Source organism: Miniopterus natalensis, chromosome 1 (genome assembly GCF_054644295.1).
Source record: "Miniopterus natalensis isolate mMinNat1 chromosome 1, mMinNat1.hap1, whole genome shotgun sequence".
Lineage (NCBI taxonomy): Eukaryota > Metazoa > Chordata > Mammalia > Chiroptera > Miniopteridae > Miniopterus > Miniopterus natalensis.
In genome coordinates, this window is record NC_142081.1 from 6,601,653 (window position 1) to 6,618,853 (window position 17,201).

Genomic DNA, 17,201 nt, shown 5'->3' on the forward strand with positions numbered 1-17,201 from the left:
TCTCCTCCCCGCCCTCGCCCCGCCCCCTCGGAGCCGGAACTGCTCTCTTCCGGGTCCTTCTTCCCGCCTCCGCCCGCCCAGTGTGGCGTCACTTCCGGCAGCGCCGGGGCGCGCGCTCCGAGTCCGGGTCTCGCGAACGCGCCGGGAGCGTCTCCAGAGCCGGGAGCGCGCCCTCGGATGACAACAAATTCGTCGCACGGCGGCGGCGGCGGAGGTGTCCCCCGGAGCCCCTGCGCCAGGCCCCCCGCCTGCCAGCGCACTCTCCGGCCCCCTCTCTCTGTGCCGACGAGGGTTCCCCCGGAGCGCCCCCGGGCCTGGCGCGACAGGGGCTCCTCAGCCCCTCGCCTCCGCCGGGCCTAGAGCGAGCGGCGCGGCGCCGGAGATGGGGTCGCCCTGAGGGTCGCCTGGTGCCCAGCGGGCATGGAGGGGCCGCCGCGGGCTTAGGCCCCGCCGCGGCCTGGGGACGCCGGCCGTGACCCGAGGCGCCGCCGCCGCGGCCTGGAGCCGGAGCCTGGGCCGCGAGGCCGGAGCCGCCGCCGCCCGCAGCCCCGCCGGCCCCGCCGCCAGCCCTCGCCATGCCTTGGCCGTTTTCAGAGTCCATCAAGAAGAGGGCCTGTCGGTACCTCCTGCAGAGGTACCTGGGCCACTTCCTGCAGGAGAAGCTGAGCCTGGAGCAGCTCAGCCTGGACCTGTACCAGGGCACCGGGTCCCTCGCCCAGGTCCCCTTGGACAAATGGGTAAGAGCTGCGGGCGGCCGGCCGTCGGGAGTCACTCCCCTCTTTCGGGCGGTTTGAAGGAGTGTCATCCAAAACGGGTGACATTCAGATCCTCTCTGGGAAGCGCGGCCGGGCTCAGATAGACGAAAGGGTTGTTTAATCTGTTACTAGCAAGTTTGCGCCCCCAAATCACGTGTTTCGGAAACTTAACAGAGACATTGGAGCCTACGCTGTGGGAATCGGTCGGGTTATCGGCTTGGGGTCGCCGAAGGGGCCCGTGGAGGGACCAGTGCCGCCCCTTCAGGTTGAGGGGTTCGCGGGGGGCCCGTGGCAAACAAGCCCTATTTCGTGGGGCGACACTGGGAGAGGTTAAGGAGGAGGGGGACCTCGGGGATGTCGGAATTCTGGGGCGTTCGGTGGTTTATTTCGGGCTGGCTCCTTGCACGGCGTTTGCCATCTGGAGAAAGTTAGGCGAAGGCCGGCGCTGCCCGCCCGCCCGCCTTTGCTTGTTGATGTGTTGCGAGGCCAGCCCGTGAATGGTCGTGTGGCCGTGGTAGCGCTGTTTGTTTCACGTGACAGGTGTTGCAAAAGCGCTGAAGCAGCAATTCTCAGACATTTAAAAATCCTGTTTTCTACTTGTCATTCAGAGACCGTGAGTTGACCCATTGCGTCTCACTGGTGCTTCATGTGCATTTCAGCTCCCGCATACAATGGTACTTGCATTTGTATGTTCACTGAATAGTGTTTTACTGAAAGTACACTCAGCCTTGGGTTTGACAGGTGGCTTTTCTCCTTCCCCCACCCCCTTTGTTTATTGCACTCGAGTTCCCTGCTTGCAGTGTGAATTGGTAGTACCGTTCTAGAGCTTTGCTATAGTGAAAGCAATCCCTTTAGGAAATCATAAATAGAATGCTGGTTTTCCAGTGATAGTTGTGCAAAACAAAAGGAAACTTTTTTCTGCTAATTTAAGCTGTGTAAAAAGCTGTGCTTTTTTCTTTTATGTAAAAGTATCTTAACAAAGTGATGATTTCCTTGGCCATAGAAACCCGAAAAGCTTGAGTTATGCTAATACTGTATTATGACCCTAAAATTGATTTGTGCTAGCATGAATATCTGTTAAGTAGATGATTTAAAGTAGGGAGAGTATATAGGATAGTGGAAAGAGCCTTGATCTGAGTAGCAGAAAGACCCAGTCCCACACCAGGCCAGCCCAGGCTGCCACAGTTAGCCTTACAGACATTGGGCACAGTAGTTCACCTGCATTCAGTAAACATTAGTGGAGTGTCCACTCTATGCCAGGCACTGTGTCAGGGTACTGTATTGCTGTAACTCTTACCAGAAGATAGGGATTATGATGGATATTTTAAAATTCAGTGACCCACAAAAAAATAAAATAAAATTGATGACCTGTGAGTCTGAAATTTTGGGACAGTTATGAACAGGCTATCTTTCAGGAGGAGCATTGGACACTTATTACCCATCTTCTGTGAGCTGAATGGCTTTGTATGCGTTATTCTTTAGTGACTTTTCATGTTAACCTCATAAGGTGGGTATTGTTATTTCCATTTTACAGATGGCGTTAAATAATTTTCCCCAAGTGACACGGCCAACAAGTGGTACAGCGAAAATTCTAATTGCTAAGGCCATTATTTCTTTATTAATCCTGTGACTGCAAAGGACAGTAAATGTTTATTGAGCATCTTTTAATTTAAGACACTCTTACTTTGTTTAATCCTCATGGGAAATCAGAGGTGGTGATACTTGAATTTTATAGTTTGACTTCAGGATCATTGTGGCAGAGTGATTATTGGCTAGACTTATTCTGAAGATTGTTCTGTTCTGTTCCTCGAATGCAAGGGATATGCCCAACCCAAATGATAATGTCAAATAAAAGCGTCCAGTAAACGTTTGCTGTTGTTGTTTATTTATTAATTGATTATAGTGTGTTCTGTTGATGACCAAGATCAATCTTGATGTGGCACTTAGATATAGCTATTCAAACTTCTGATTCCAAATTCAGTTACTTTAGACACCTGATTCGAATGACTTTTATTACTGAAAAACAACAACATACCTCACAGATTCATAGATCCAAATGAAAGAATTTTGTCATTGGGGACATCACTAATGTTTCAATTCTCAACCATCAGTTATGCACAGGATTATGTTGAAATTGGCAGTGACATTCCCTTTTTTCCTTGATTTCAATAATTCTTGCTAATTAATTAGAAGGCGTTTTAAAAAACCTCTGTTCAGCAACACTTTTAGGTTCATTGGGATAATTTTCCATGCTTTCATACCTTTTATAACTTGTATAGATAATGACTTAAAAAATAGACAGTATTTTTATTTTTTTAATTATTCTTTTCATATATTTTTATTGATTTCAGAGAGAGGAAGGGAGAGGGAGAGAGAAAAATAGAAACATCAATGATGAGAGAGGGTCATTGATCAACTGCCTCCTGCACGCCCCTGAGTGGGGATCAGACAGTATTTTTAACAGATATTATTTTAGCAACAAAATCTTGTAACAGTGGAGACGTTTCCAAATATAATTTTTCAATACATTCTCCCCATACTACAAGTATCCTTTGACAAGCAGTTACGTTCTCACTCATTACTAAAGTGGTGTCTTTACTTTGAAAAGCTAAGGTTTGTTTTGTTATTTGGAATATACCTGCTCGGCAGCACCTACTACTGATAGCTATCTGTCATCACATAAGTAGTCAGCGTATTTAGAATTCTTCTGCTCATGCAGAAAAAAATTGCTTTTCATCTTTAAAGTAAACTCTTAAGTATTTGAAAAACTGGGAAATCAGAAAGTTATTGTCACTTTCTGGGACAATAAGAAAAACTGGGAAATCGGAAAGTTATTATCACTTTCTGTCTCTTTACAAAGATTATACTGCTTAAAGGTCTGTTTTTTTTAATCCTCAATGAGGACATGTTTTTTTATTGTGGTTTTTTTTGTTTTGTTTTGTGTTTTTTTAGAGAGAGAGGAAGGGAGAGAGAGAGAAACATTGATCAGTTGCCTCCTACATGCGCCCCAACAGGGATCGAATCTGATACCTAGGTATGTGCCCTGACTGGGAATCAAACTCACAACCTTTTTGGTGTACGGGGTGATGTTTCAACCACCTGAGCCGCCGGCCAGGGCTTAGGTGTGTTCTTATCATGTAGAATGATGCTCAAGTCACTTCCATTGTGCTGAAGCGGAATATCCAACTGAGGGCACCGCTCTTAACTCTTCCCCGTTGGAGAACTACTGGTCTTCTCTTTGTACCAGTCTGATATGTGGCCAGAGTGAGGGTGCCAATTCCCTTTGTATATTAAATATTAGTATAACTTTTAAATCTAAAAATGTGAAAAATTTAATATAGAATGTCTAATTTTTTTACTCACATCCATGTTTGGATCACCTATTATGCCCTCTGGGATAGATATGTTTTCGAAGACTACTAACTTCATGGGTCTCGAAGTGGTAGGAAGAGAGGCAAGGGGTTGGAATGGGCTGTCTTACAAGTTCACGAGCTCTTTTCCCATTGAAGTGATTGAAAATGCTATGTAGTATTGGAGTCGAGGATGAGTTAGAGATAAAGATTTGGGCGTTGTCAGCGTCAGTGGTAACTGAAACACTGGAATGGCATAAAGTGCATGGGCGGTTGTAGATTAAGTTGAGAAACAAAAAAGGATGAAGATGAAGCTTAGATGAAAGCCATCATCTTAAGTGGTGAAGAAGGGAAAAAAAGACAGTGTGAAGAGTGTTCTGGAAGCCAAAGAAAGTTAGAATTTCAAACTAGGAATTAGATTAAGGTGCGAGTTCAAGGAAGATGAGCACTGAACGTTGTTCATTGCCTGTGTCAGTTTATTGGCAGTTAAGAGCAGTTTCACAGGAGCTGAGGGTTAGAAGGCAGAGAGATAGTAGTTTGTGGTTTGAGAAAATAGCTGCCTTGACTAAAGAAAGAAATGAGGTTGATGACTAAAGGGGACATGGTGTCAAGGTGGGGGATTTTAGTTTGCTTTTGAAGAGAATAGTGACCATTCATTAACCACCTTATATCTCTATATATTGTACTGGGTACTTTAATATACATTTTCTTTTCTTTTTCATCCTTACCCGAGGATATAATTTTATTGATTTCAGAGAGAGAAGAAGGAAGAGAGAGAGAGAAACATCGATCGGTTGCCTCCTATACACTCCCCGACTGGGGATCGAACCCACAGCTTAGGTATGTGCCCTGACCAGGAATGGAACCGAAACCTTCTTGGTGTATGGGATGACTCTCCAACCAACTGAACCACCCAGCGAGAGCTCATTCTAAGTTTTTGAAATAGTTATAAGCCTGAGAAACTCTGATGTCATAAATAAGTAGATGAGAACCGAAAGGATTCTGCAGTAGCAATGTCACTTAGTTCTTTGAATTTCTTCGAGTGTCATGTCAAAAATATGTATAAGATAGGAAAAGACCAGAAAACTTATTGCTGGCTCTGCTTGGGGATTTTTATACCCCAGGTAGTGTGCAAGGGAAGATCCAGGAAGGTGAAAGAGAGGCCTTTTTTGGCTAAGTGGGAGAAGTGAGATTATACAAAGGGGTATGGGTAAGGAGACCCAACCTGATGCCACTGCTGTGCGTACTCTTCTGAGGAAGGTCAGTCTTGGGAAGATATCTTTAGAGAGTGAGGATCGGAGTGTTTGCACCTTGAAACCACCCATGCCCATGTACTTTCTAGAAAGTCTGTAGGGTTACACAAGCCCCAGCATGAAGAAATTCTTTCAGTAGTGACCTCTAATAAAACCTGAGCCAGTCGCAATCTCACTCAGTATTCAGCATTAGGCTTGTAAGGTTGCCTCTCCTCACCCCCGTGGCTTCATTTACCCTCTGTGTTTATAGTGCCCTTCTTTATCTCCAGCCCAGATGACTCTCCTGAGCTCTAGACTGGAATTTCTAGCTGCTTCCTAGACAACTCCACCTAGATGTCTGCTCAAATGTATGCTTTGGAACTGCACTCCCCACCTGTTGCCTAACCAGCTTCTCCAGGTTTCTCTGTCTCAGTAAATGGTACCACTGTCTAAGCAGTTGCCCAAGCCAGTACCTGGGAGTCATTCTTCATTACTGCTTTTCTTTGTCCCTCATGATGCCAATTAACTTTGCTTCCAAATATATTACAACAATCCATCCACCTCTAACTGTCCTCATTGTCACTCTCCTTGCCAAACCAATTTCTCTAGCTTCTCCTCATAACAACCATTATGCCTGAGTTTTATTTTCCTTCAATACATTCTCTACCTGGCAGCAGGAGAGGCCCTCTAATAGTTCTAACCCCATCTCTGCGCCCTTACCTAAAGTCTTCCGATAGTTTCACCTTGCCCTTGAGATACATTTCAGACTCTAACATGAATTACAAGGTGCTTTGGATTCTGCTCTCCCTTATCTCTATGGCCTTATCTCTGGCTCATCACCCTGGCACAGTACACTAGAGCTAGAGCAGCTTTTCTCTCCAGATACTCTTGTATCTCAAATATGTGTGCTTGCACTCTCTGACCTCTGCTTTTTTTTTGAATCCTTGCACATGCCTTTTTCTCTGCCTGGAACACTTTGCCTGGTTGACTCCTAGCCTTCTGGTCTCAGCTTTAAATAGCACTTCCTTAGCTGGCCTGCCTTGAATCTCCTGGTTAAGTTCTTTACACGTTCAGATAGCACAGTGCATTTCCTCTGTCATGCAACTCGTCAGACTTTAATTACTTGTGCTTTTCATGGTAAGACAAATTTGTAAGCTTAGTGAGGACCGGGAATCGTCTTTAACTGGGCCTCTGCTTCCTTCATCCCTAGTGCCTGACACATATATGAGCATATTCAGCATCTTTGAATAAGTTAACAATTTTAAGTTCTTGTGATTTCAAATTGCACTTGTTTTTTCTCTTTAGTGTCTCAATGAGATCCTGGAGTCAGCAGATGCACCTTTAGAAGTCACTGAAGGATTCATACAGTCAATTTCTCTGTCAGTTCCATGGGGCTCCTTGCTACAGGATAACTGTGCACTGGAAGTGAAAGGGCTAGAAATGGTCTTCCGACCTAGACCTCGCCTAGGTAGGTGTGTCCTGTGTTCCCGATTGTTTCTATTTCATTTTTCAGAGATTGGGAAAGTAACCTAATTGCATTAAATTCGGTATTTATTACTTTGCATTGTGTTTGTGAGCTAGATAAAATGTTAGGACTTGGGTCTGTGAGGGTGTGATTGTACCTTTAGCGTCATTTCTCTGCTGATCTACACTGTTCACCCATAGGAACTTTAGCATGTAGATGGTTTAATTATTATTACCAATTACCTATTGCCTTTTAAAGATTCAAAGTGTTGTGCCAGACAGCAAAGAAGGGCTGAAAAATTGATGGAGAATTGTTAAAAGGGCACTGGATTGGGCTTGAAGGGCTCCCATTAGCCAAATCTGGGAATGCTTGAGTATCAAAAAGAGTAATAACAATAATGGATTATAACACACTAAATTTAAAAAAACCTCTAAGTCCATGTTGATACAAATAAATAAATAAGTATCTAAGGGAGACAGGGAAAGGAAGGCTCTTCACTGCTTAGAACAAAACAAAACAAAAAGATAGTGGCCATTTTTTTGGCCACCATAGTAAAAAATTGATACAAAACAGAATCATCAATCAATGAATGCTAATATCATTTGGTGAAGGGTTGTTGAGGAGCTTAATATTTAGACAGTATCAAATTATCTCCCACTGATTACATAGTATTATTTTTATTATTATTTATCCTCACCTGACAGTATGCTTTGAGAGAGGAAGGGGGAGAGAGAAATATTGATGTGAGAGAGAAACATCCATTGGTTGCCCCCCGTATGTGCCCCGACTGGAGATTGGAACCCGCAACCTAGGTAGGTACCCTGACCAGGAATTGAACCCACAACCTTTTGGTGCATGGGACAATGATCCAACCAACTGATCCACCTGGCCAGGGCTACATATTATTTACAAAGGGAAAAGTTTCTTTTTCACAGGAGAAGGTTGATAGTCACCACCATAAATGACCACCTGATCAAACTTAACCTCATCAATAATGGGTCAGAGTGACTTCATGTGTGTCCTGATGTGATCAACTGAAAAGGACACACATCACTTATGTACTTACTGTTCCTACTAAAAGTACCTAATCTAAATCAAATCATAAAGCAGCAGTCATAAATCCAAAATAAGGGAAATTTTATGAACTAAATGGTTGGCACTGTTAAACAGCGTCAGTGTCACGGAAGACAAGGGTGGAGGAACTGTACTGGATTAAAGGAGGCTAAAGACTGAATAATTGATTGCACAATGTAAACGTGTTTGTTTGTTTATTTACTTATTGAGAGGAAGGGGGAGAGAGAGGGAGAAGCACCGACTTGTTGTCCCACTTATTTATGCATCATTGGCTGCTTTTTGTATGTGCCCAGACAGGGGATCAAACCTCCAACCTTGGCTTATTGGGATGACGCTCTAACCAGCTGAGGTGTCTGGCCAGGGCCTGGACTTTTTCTGTGATTCCGTCCCCCCCCCCCCCCCCCCCAGTCATTATAAGGTGACGTTTAAAATCTTAAGGGTACTTTCTAGAATATTGTATCCCTGGGTAACACCCTGATGCTAAATATCTCATGGAGGATTAGGAATTTATCTACTTGAAATGTGTTACTTTAAGAAATGGCTTGTGGCAACTATGACACATTATTTAGGATTAATCTACATTTTCTGCAGCAACTGGTTCGGAGCCTATGTATTGGTCAAGTTTCATGACCAGCAGTATGCAATTGGCAAAAGAATGTCTTAGCCAGAAACTAACAGATGAGCAAGGAGAAGGATCCCAGCCTTTTGAAGGACTTGAAAAGTTTGCTGAAACCATTGAAACAGGTTTGGCATTACTGAGTGTTTTTTAAAAATTGAGATTTTATTTAGTACCTTTATTTAGTAAGCCTTGTATAAGGAAAAGCCATTCGAATGACTTTTAAATGAACTGTTCTCACTTCAGAACTTTAGAATTGAGGTTATTTAAATATTGTATTCAATTTAATTTTATTTCATGTCCTTTTGTACCCTAGTTTCTCCTTGGTTTATTTTATTATGCTTAGAATTGGGATTGAATTCAACAGAAAGTGTTAGTCACTGCCTCAAGTTCCATTGAGATGTAACAAGGGGTGAGTGCTCAGTAAAGCAAAATATTATTACAGAACTCAAGATTTGGGGATTTTTAAGGAAAGGAATTCAATTCTATTTTATTTTGTAAGTTTATATTAAACTAATTTATATGCATTTTTTCATTCTGAGTTTTTATTTATGTCTCTTATGTTGATGATTACCTGTTCACTCTAGTACTAAGAAGAGTAAAAGTCACTTTTATAGACACTGTCTTGAGAATTGAACATGTGCCAGAAAATTCCAAAACTGGAACTGCACTTGAAATTCGAATAGAAAGGTAAGACTTTTTATAGCTGAAGAAAAAAGACCCTATTCTGTTTTTTTATGAATAACATACTTGAACTCTTACATTAGATTTCAGAATGCTTTTGGAGATGAGAGGTAATGATATGAAATTAATATATTGCATAATTTTGCAGTAGAGTGCTGCTCTCCAAGTTAGGTCTAATCCCATTATGGAAAACGTAAAGTACCAGTTGGGGTATAATTATATATAATACTATGTTGAATTCATAGCAGGTAATTCTCTTTTAATTACTATCAAATCAGAACAACAAATATTGAAGTGCTGCTACACGTAGGGCACTCCTGTTGGAGAGTTTCAGTTTCTGCACGTAAACAATGTGCTGTTTAGGTGTGTCTCATGAACATGAGCAGCATTTTCATTGCTTTGGTGAGAAAGGCTAAGACTGCTGTTTTCTTTGAGGATTCTGTGAGGGCATTATAAGGTCAACATGTGCAATAGTTGTAAAAAGATGTAAACATCACTTTTGTTTTTTGGTGTAAGCCCACTCCAACTCCCTGTAAGTAGCTCTCAGCCAGGGATTGACTTACATACTCACTCATGGGTGTTGATTAGAGTTACCGACTGACTGTTCACCTGTGTCTTAGTGCCATGCGAGCTGCCAGCAGAAATGAGCAGAATGAAGTATGTGCACTGAGCGCCAAAGGCATTTGTATATGGATCTATGGGGAACCTGTGCCAATTTTCTTTTTTAAATATGTCTATTTTAATTTCAGAAAGAGGAAGGGAGAGGGAGAGGGAGAGAGAGAAACATCAATGATGAGAGAGTCATTGATCAGCTGCCTCCTGCATGCCCCTGCTGGGGATCAAGCCTGCAACCCCAGGCATGTGCCCTGACTGGGAATCGAAATGAGATCTCCTGGATCAAAGGTTGATGCTCAACCACTGAGCTATGCCCGCCTGGGCCCTGTGCCAAATTTTAAGCAGATAAGTTATGGTTTCTGTCTCTTCCCAAAACATATGTCAGTTATTATTAATAGATTTTTGAAATAAGGTTACACTGCCTTAAATGGTATGTTAAATAATATCTAAAATCTTGTGCATTTAGAAGTATGTTCTTTATTTTGTTTAAACTGCAGATTAGTCAGGAATTTATAGTATAGTCATAAGAATTCAAGAAATGTCATTTATGTTAGGTTTTTGACTTGGAGCTGAATCCTTTCTCACTGTTACCCAGAAGTGTTCATGAGGGAACTCAGGAATTGTTTTCTTTGAAGCTAACTTGTGAAAGTTATTGATTTCCCCCCCAAATTTAGGAGTCTTATAACGTTATCCTTCCTGGGGTAAGGTCTCTACATGAAGTACTCACTGTGGTAAAGCATGGGAATGCTGACCCACATCATAGGTGTATTTAAGGTGCTAGCACTTGAAAAATCCCTTTAACTTAAAAAGCTATGTGCTCTTATTATCATTGCAAGTGGGTTTTCCTAGGAGTTTTCACCAATGCCCTTTCTGTTGTTAACTTTCAGAACTGTATACTGTGATGAAACTGCTGATGAGTCCTCAGGAATTAATGTACATCAGCCTACAGCTTTTGCTCACAAGTTACTTCAGCTCTCTGGAGTGTCTCTCTTCTGGGATGAGTTTTCCGCATCAGCAAAATCTTCCCCAGTGTGTTCAACTGCACCAGTGGTAAGGAAAACAAAACAGAAAAACAAAAACTGAATTATAGATTTTTAAAAGGTTTAAATGAGAGCTATTAAATTTTGCTAGGATACATAATGTGTTAATGGGTTTCCATCTGATCTGGAAATTAACACAAATATTGAGTAATGGGGAACATATTTCAGGGATTTTAAAGCATTTATATTTATAATGAATGCCTTTCCTTTTTGCTGTGTATTAATTTGATAGAGAAACATTGCCTACTGTGTCCTGGAAAAAAATGGTATGTTAACATTGAATGTCTGTATACAGTAAACACTGGAAATCAAGCAGTGTTCACATTTACCTCACATACTGATTGTATTGCTGAAAATTTATCTTACAGATCATATCTTTAAAAAGGTTTATAATTAAGGAGCTGTTTATTAATTCCTTCTAAGAGTAGAGAATCCTTTTATTTATCAGAATCAGTTATTCTATAATTTATCTTTTATGTTATTTCACAAATCAGATTTTCTTAATTATAGAACATTTACCAAGTTTTCTGACAACTGTAATTTAAACAGATGCTGTACTTTTTTTCATAAAGTTTTTTTCTATTTGTCTTCATTACCAAGGTACTGTGCTAACATACAACTGTGTTCCATATTAGCAGATACCAGTTTATCTATTGTAACATAGTACAGTTTTGCCTGTCAAATATTTTATTCTTCTTAATTTGACATTTGTATTTTGCATTTTGATTTATTTATAGTAACTAACGTACTTTATTCTTATTGCATTATTGTAGGAAACTGAGCCAAAGCTGTCACCTAGCTGGAATCCTAAAATTGTCTATGAGCCACACCCACAGCTAACTAGAACTTTACCAGAGGTAGCACCCTCTGACCCAGTGCAGATCGGAGGGCTAATTGGTAGGTTGGAGTTGAGTCTCACGCTGAAACAGAATGAAGTACTTCCTGGAGCTAAGGTTAGTATTTGTTTTATTTTCTACAGTAAAAAATGAAATAAAACTACAGTATTCTTTAATTTCTGCAGTCACCTCTGATGATCACTGTAGACTGTCCTGGAACGAGGGGACCCACTTTCCTGAAGTCAGCATTTCTACTCTCAGCTGGTGCCTGTGTGATTAGGCGACAAAGTGCCCTTGCCCTTCTCATACTCAGTTTTAGCATATGTTTTCACGAATGCAGGTTGGGTTTTAGAGTAGCCTCCTACGCTCACTTTTCCTGACCCTTGCAGCTCAAAAATGTTCTTTGGTTCAGATGACCAGGAATGAACTATTAAAGACTGTCTTTCTAGCATCAAAAATAAAAAAGCTTAAAGGGGGGAAGATTTGGACAGCAAGTTGGTTGAAGATGTTTAATTATATGTAAGAATATCCAGCTTGTGTGTATTTTTAACTGAATGACCGTTTGTAGAGTTACATAATATTTATGAAAAGAGATTTTTTTTTTCATGATGTCTCATAGGTGTTTGAAGTCTCTGTAAAGACAACTGTCCTTGTGTCTTAGGAAACAATATTGAATAGTCTGTTGGAGAATCAGGATACGTACACTTATTCAGTCAGTTAAACATGTATTTGTCAAGTGTTATTTTCAGACCCTGGAAATGAATTTTCTGTATAATTTCTGTAAAAGGTAGTTTCAATTGAGTAGATATGGGGACTTATCCATTTGTGTGATCACTGGTCTACCAGTGTCAGATATTTGCGTGACTGCTATGTGCCAGGCTGGCAAGCTCTTGAGATAGAGGCAGAGATGAGTGGGATTCAGTCTTTGCCTTTTAATAAAAGATATACTAGGGGGATAGAAATTGCTGTGGGAATGTGGAGGAGGGAGCCCGAGTACACATGAATGTACATAGGAAGGTTTTCAGAGGATTGAGGCTCCCAGAAGTCCTTCCTTGGACTGGAGCGCCTGACGAGTTGGAGGAAGGTGGTGGTCAGAACGACAGCATTCCTATTATCACCTTTGTTTACTGCTCCTTCCTACCTCACACGGTACAGAATCCTTCCACCGGGTCTTAAGCCTCTTTATTGAACGACAGGAGGGGAGCGTTAATGCAGCAGAAAGCCATAGGTATGTGGAAGCACTGCAGGGAATCCCCTGCCTAGTTACATCCTTGGGAACCAATACACCCCTGCCTCTGGGGAGGGCAGTTGCTCTTTCTCCAAGAAGGAAGAACCATAGCAATAACGTGTATGGCTCTGTTTTGATTAATTACAGATAGTCCTCAGCATTGGTATATTTGATGTTGGTGCTAACCCAAAGTTTTGAACATTGTGTACTGATTTGTATAAAGTCTTTTAGATGTTACTTTTGAGCATCTGTGTATTAGGTGACAAATGAACATTGGAACACTTGCACGGTGGCACTGTCTGCCAGCCAGGTTTTATATGTGGAGATATTACTGTCCTTGCCTATGTGTTAGTTTTTGTGTAATAACTAATTGTTTGAGTATATTTTGTTCTTCTGTAATGGAAATGAGTACTAAATGGAAAAATAAAAGTTCTAGGTATTAGCATTGAGAAACAGAGAGCTCATAAACTTAATACAGGGTAGACCAAGATGACATTAATGAGGGTGCTCAAAGTATTGTATCTTTAGTCTCTTTCTGATGTTTATTAGACTTAAGTCTTCAAACTGGGGGTTCAAAATGTTATGAAAGATTTCATGTTTTTAGTTCTCTGAGACTGGTATCCACCTCAAATAGCGTGTAAGTCTGGTGCTTCACATACTCAGTTTTAGCATATGTTTTCAGGAGTGCATTATATGTGAAAATAGGGGACTGCCTGTATTACATTTACAGACATTTTGCTTCAATTACCGTGTTACTTTGAGTTTGAAATTTATTTTAGTCTTATATTCTATAGTTGTAATATGTTTTACATACTAAGAAATTAAAAAGCAAATTTTTAAAATTTGGCACAGAAAGAGAGTTTTTCCCACTGTCCCCAGCCCTAACTCCTTGCTGATTTATGGCCAGCAGTCAGTAAGGAGCCCCATAAAACAAGTCCTCTCTTGACATAAACATCTAAACCTGTATAGAGTTTTTATTTTTTAATTTTTAATATATCTTTATTGATTTCAGAGAGAGGAAAGGAGAGGGAGAGAGAGAGATAGAAACATCAATGATGAGAGAGTCATTGATCAAGCCCACACATCGGGTATGTGCCCTGACTGGGAATTGAACCCCAGTTGCCTAGATCCTAGGTCGATGCTCAACTGCTGAGCCACGCCTGGACGGGCTAAACCTATATAGAGTTTTTATAAGAGTTTATTTGAGCCAAAACTGACAACAGTTTCCAGGAAGGAAGGTGTCTACTGCTTCCGAGAGTGACAGTTTTGTTGTGTTTGAAGGATTATATGAAGATGGGAGAAAGCAAGGTGGGGATTGGATTACAGGATAGTTAGCAAGGTTATGTGCTTTCATTAAAGAAGTTATATGGCTGGGGCATCACTACCCACCCTAACCTGCCCAGCTAGGAATTTCTGATCAGCTCACCCGGTGCGTTTACTTTCTGTAGAGTCCTTTTTCATTCCATACCTCTGTGGACAGAAGAGAAGGAATGGGGCTTTCCATCTGGGTCAGCACAGGTTAAAATCCTGGCTCTGGATCTGTTAGATGGCTTTGTACAAATCACTTAATCCTTGTGAACCTGTTTCCTCATCTATAAAGCAGCAGCAGTACTGAAAATTAGAGGAAATACAATAGAAATACCTTGCATAGTGCCCTAATCCTAAAAAAAGGAGATGATGATGATGATTATTGGAGAATTCTTGGTTAGATCATGGAACTCTCTCAAAATCACTGTGTAATTTTTTTTATTTTTATTTCTAAAATCAGAAGAAATTTGTTTTTTTTTTGTTAGAAAAGATGCCATTTTCCAAATGTAAATGTTTTATTAACTGAATTATTTAAAAATTGCAATAGGAGTCAGCATTAGCATTAGAGCTAAAGAGAGATGAATGAAAACTAAGGCAGGCATAGTCAACTCTTCAGAATGTGATATGCAGAATGGAGTAATTGCTTTTCATTCAGAATATACTCCACAGAAATCAAGATGAGAGTATGATAGGGCTTTTATTTTTAGATGGAAAAATGGACAAAGAGCTGGAAAAGAGAAGGGAAGTTCACATGAGCATTCTTTTTCCATTGGCATTTTGGATGTGGCTCATATTCCCCACCCAGCTGAGCTGGCTTTGTGGAGCACAGTGGGTATCTGGAGAGGCTCACCACAGTAGAGCAAGTCCTTACGTGCTCTGCTAAGGAGTATTATCTGTGGGCAAACTCATGAAGGCCAACTTTATTTGCTGTTGGTTTAAATCAAGCTTTAAGGATTATGGTTTATGTTCTGTGAAATAATGATGGGAATGAATATTCTACTGCTATTTTAATATGCTTTCTTGGAGACTATGTCTTAAGGCCTCCTTAAACACCTAAAATACTTTAGAAAACTTAGACGAAAAGTGTGACATTGGCCCTGCCAACGTAGACTTTCTTAGGAGGATTTTCTCTCTTAGAACAAGTTTGGAAATCTTTAGGTCTTATAATTTAGATTGTGTGAATTAGTAAAGAGAATCTTAGGCGAAGGAATCCAAGACTAAATAATCAGCATTTCTCTCAGTGTATTAAAATATACTGGGACTTGTGGTGATGAGATTATAAAGTGTTCATCCTGAATGTTTTTCTTTCTCTTTTTTTGAAGTTGGATATTGATGGGCAGATAGACTCTATTCATCTATTCCTGTCTCCAAGACAGGTACACTTGCTTTTGGATATGTTAGCAGCTATTGCTGGACCTGGCAAGTATAACTCTTGTTATTATTTTTAATTCTTTAAAACTTTTTAGTTAAAATATGCAACATACATATAGGATATTCTCTTATAGAGGAATGTGTGAAATTAAAGATGTATTGTAAATAAGAATCCTAAGTAGTTAAATTTGATTGAATTATTCATTCATTCTTTTTTTTTTTACTCCTTGCCTGAGCGTATGTTTTTATTGATTAGAGAGAGAGAAACGGGAGGGTGAGAGAGAGACAGAGAGAGAGAGAAACCTTGATCAGTTGCCTCCTGTACGTGCCCTGACCAATGCTCCAACCAACTGAGCCACCCAGCCAAGGCTGATTGGATCTTTTAAATTGTGTTCCCATGGCACAAATTAGCATTCAGATTATTTATGTCACCTTCTTAACTTTTTCAAAATTGTCTGGCTTGCTTCCTTGGTTGGGGATACAGCTGAGAAAGTATTAATTCTTTAACACAGTAAGTAGCACACATTTTTAATGACATCTACCAAAGATAAGATTTTTGTGATTTCCAGCGATATGCTTGGAGTTATTGCTTAGATTTCTGATTCATATTAAACAGAAGTGGCAGTGCTATTAAGTTGCTGTGGTATGAAGGCCTTTGGGAAATGGAGTTAGTAACGAAAGAACAAAAGATTCTGTAAGAAGGGTTAAATTTCTATGTTGATCTAACCACAACAGTACAGTGATAACCACAGCACTGGCACACATGCTACCATGTCGCTTTCTGACTGTGTAGTTTTGTTTTATAAATCATGATTTATTCTTAGGAAAGTCACTTTACAAAAGTGTTGCCACTGGTATTGGATAAGTGGGTCCTGGGAGAGAAATGATTAAGTAACTCCAAATTTACTTACTGTTTTGCTTTCCTTTTGTATACTTGTAGAAAATTCTAGCAAAATGGGTTTAGCTAATAAAGATAGAAAAAATCGACCCATGCAGCAGGAAGAAGAATATCGCATTCAGATGGAATTAAACCGCTATTATTTGAGAAAAGATTCCCTCTCTGTGGGTGTCTCTTCAGAACAAAGCTTTTATGAGACAGAAACAGCTCGTACACCTTCTAGCCGTGGTGAGTGACTCAGAAAGTTGACACCAGAATCATATGTTGTCATCACAAAGCAAAGTGAACTTAATTTGGGCTGCTGTAAAGTGGGGTTAGTAATGAAGGAATAAAAGATCCTTGGTATAAGAAGGTTTAAACTTCTAAGTTTAAATTTCTAGCCTCAGCATGACAGTGATGTGCTACCGTACCCTTTTTCGATGGTGTTGTTTACGTAAATCACGATTTATTCTAAGGAAAGTCAGTTTACAGAAATGTAGATTTACTCAAGAGCTAAATGGAGTTATTTCTTCATTTATCAAATTCTTATGTGCTCACATAGTGATTTATAGATCCCTTTAAATAGGAGCCTTTCTCTGTTAATCGATCAGTTATATGTAAATATAATTTTTATCCAGTTTACTTTGCATTTTGAGGTTTCAGAATGTATGAGTACTAATATCCTGGATAATAAGAATCAATTTAAGCATGGAATGTTGAGCTAAATAGAAAATTTAAGTCAACTTAAGA

At 40.4% G+C, this 17,201-nt stretch overlaps 1 protein-coding gene across 2 annotated transcripts in view; it reads left to right on the forward strand.

Moving 5' to 3' along the window:
• Window positions 1-559: 559 nt before the first annotated feature.
• ATG2B (autophagy related 2B) overlaps window positions 560-17,201 on the forward strand; it is a 59,963-nt gene continuing 43,321 nt past the window's right edge. For both annotated transcript variants that reach the window (XM_016201016.2, XM_016201017.2), the window contains exons 1-8: window positions 560-737; window positions 6,643-6,805; window positions 8,468-8,620; window positions 9,080-9,182; window positions 10,679-10,841; window positions 11,605-11,784; window positions 15,526-15,622; window positions 16,515-16,700. In XM_016201016.2, coding sequence (XP_016056502.2) covers window positions 576-737; window positions 6,643-6,805; window positions 8,468-8,620; window positions 9,080-9,182; window positions 10,679-10,841; window positions 11,605-11,784; window positions 15,526-15,622; window positions 16,515-16,700 — 1,207 coding nt within the window. In that variant the 5' untranslated portion in view covers window positions 560-575. The remainder of the gene's footprint in view (window positions 738-6,642; window positions 6,806-8,467; window positions 8,621-9,079; window positions 9,183-10,678; window positions 10,842-11,604; window positions 11,785-15,525; window positions 15,623-16,514; window positions 16,701-17,201) is intronic.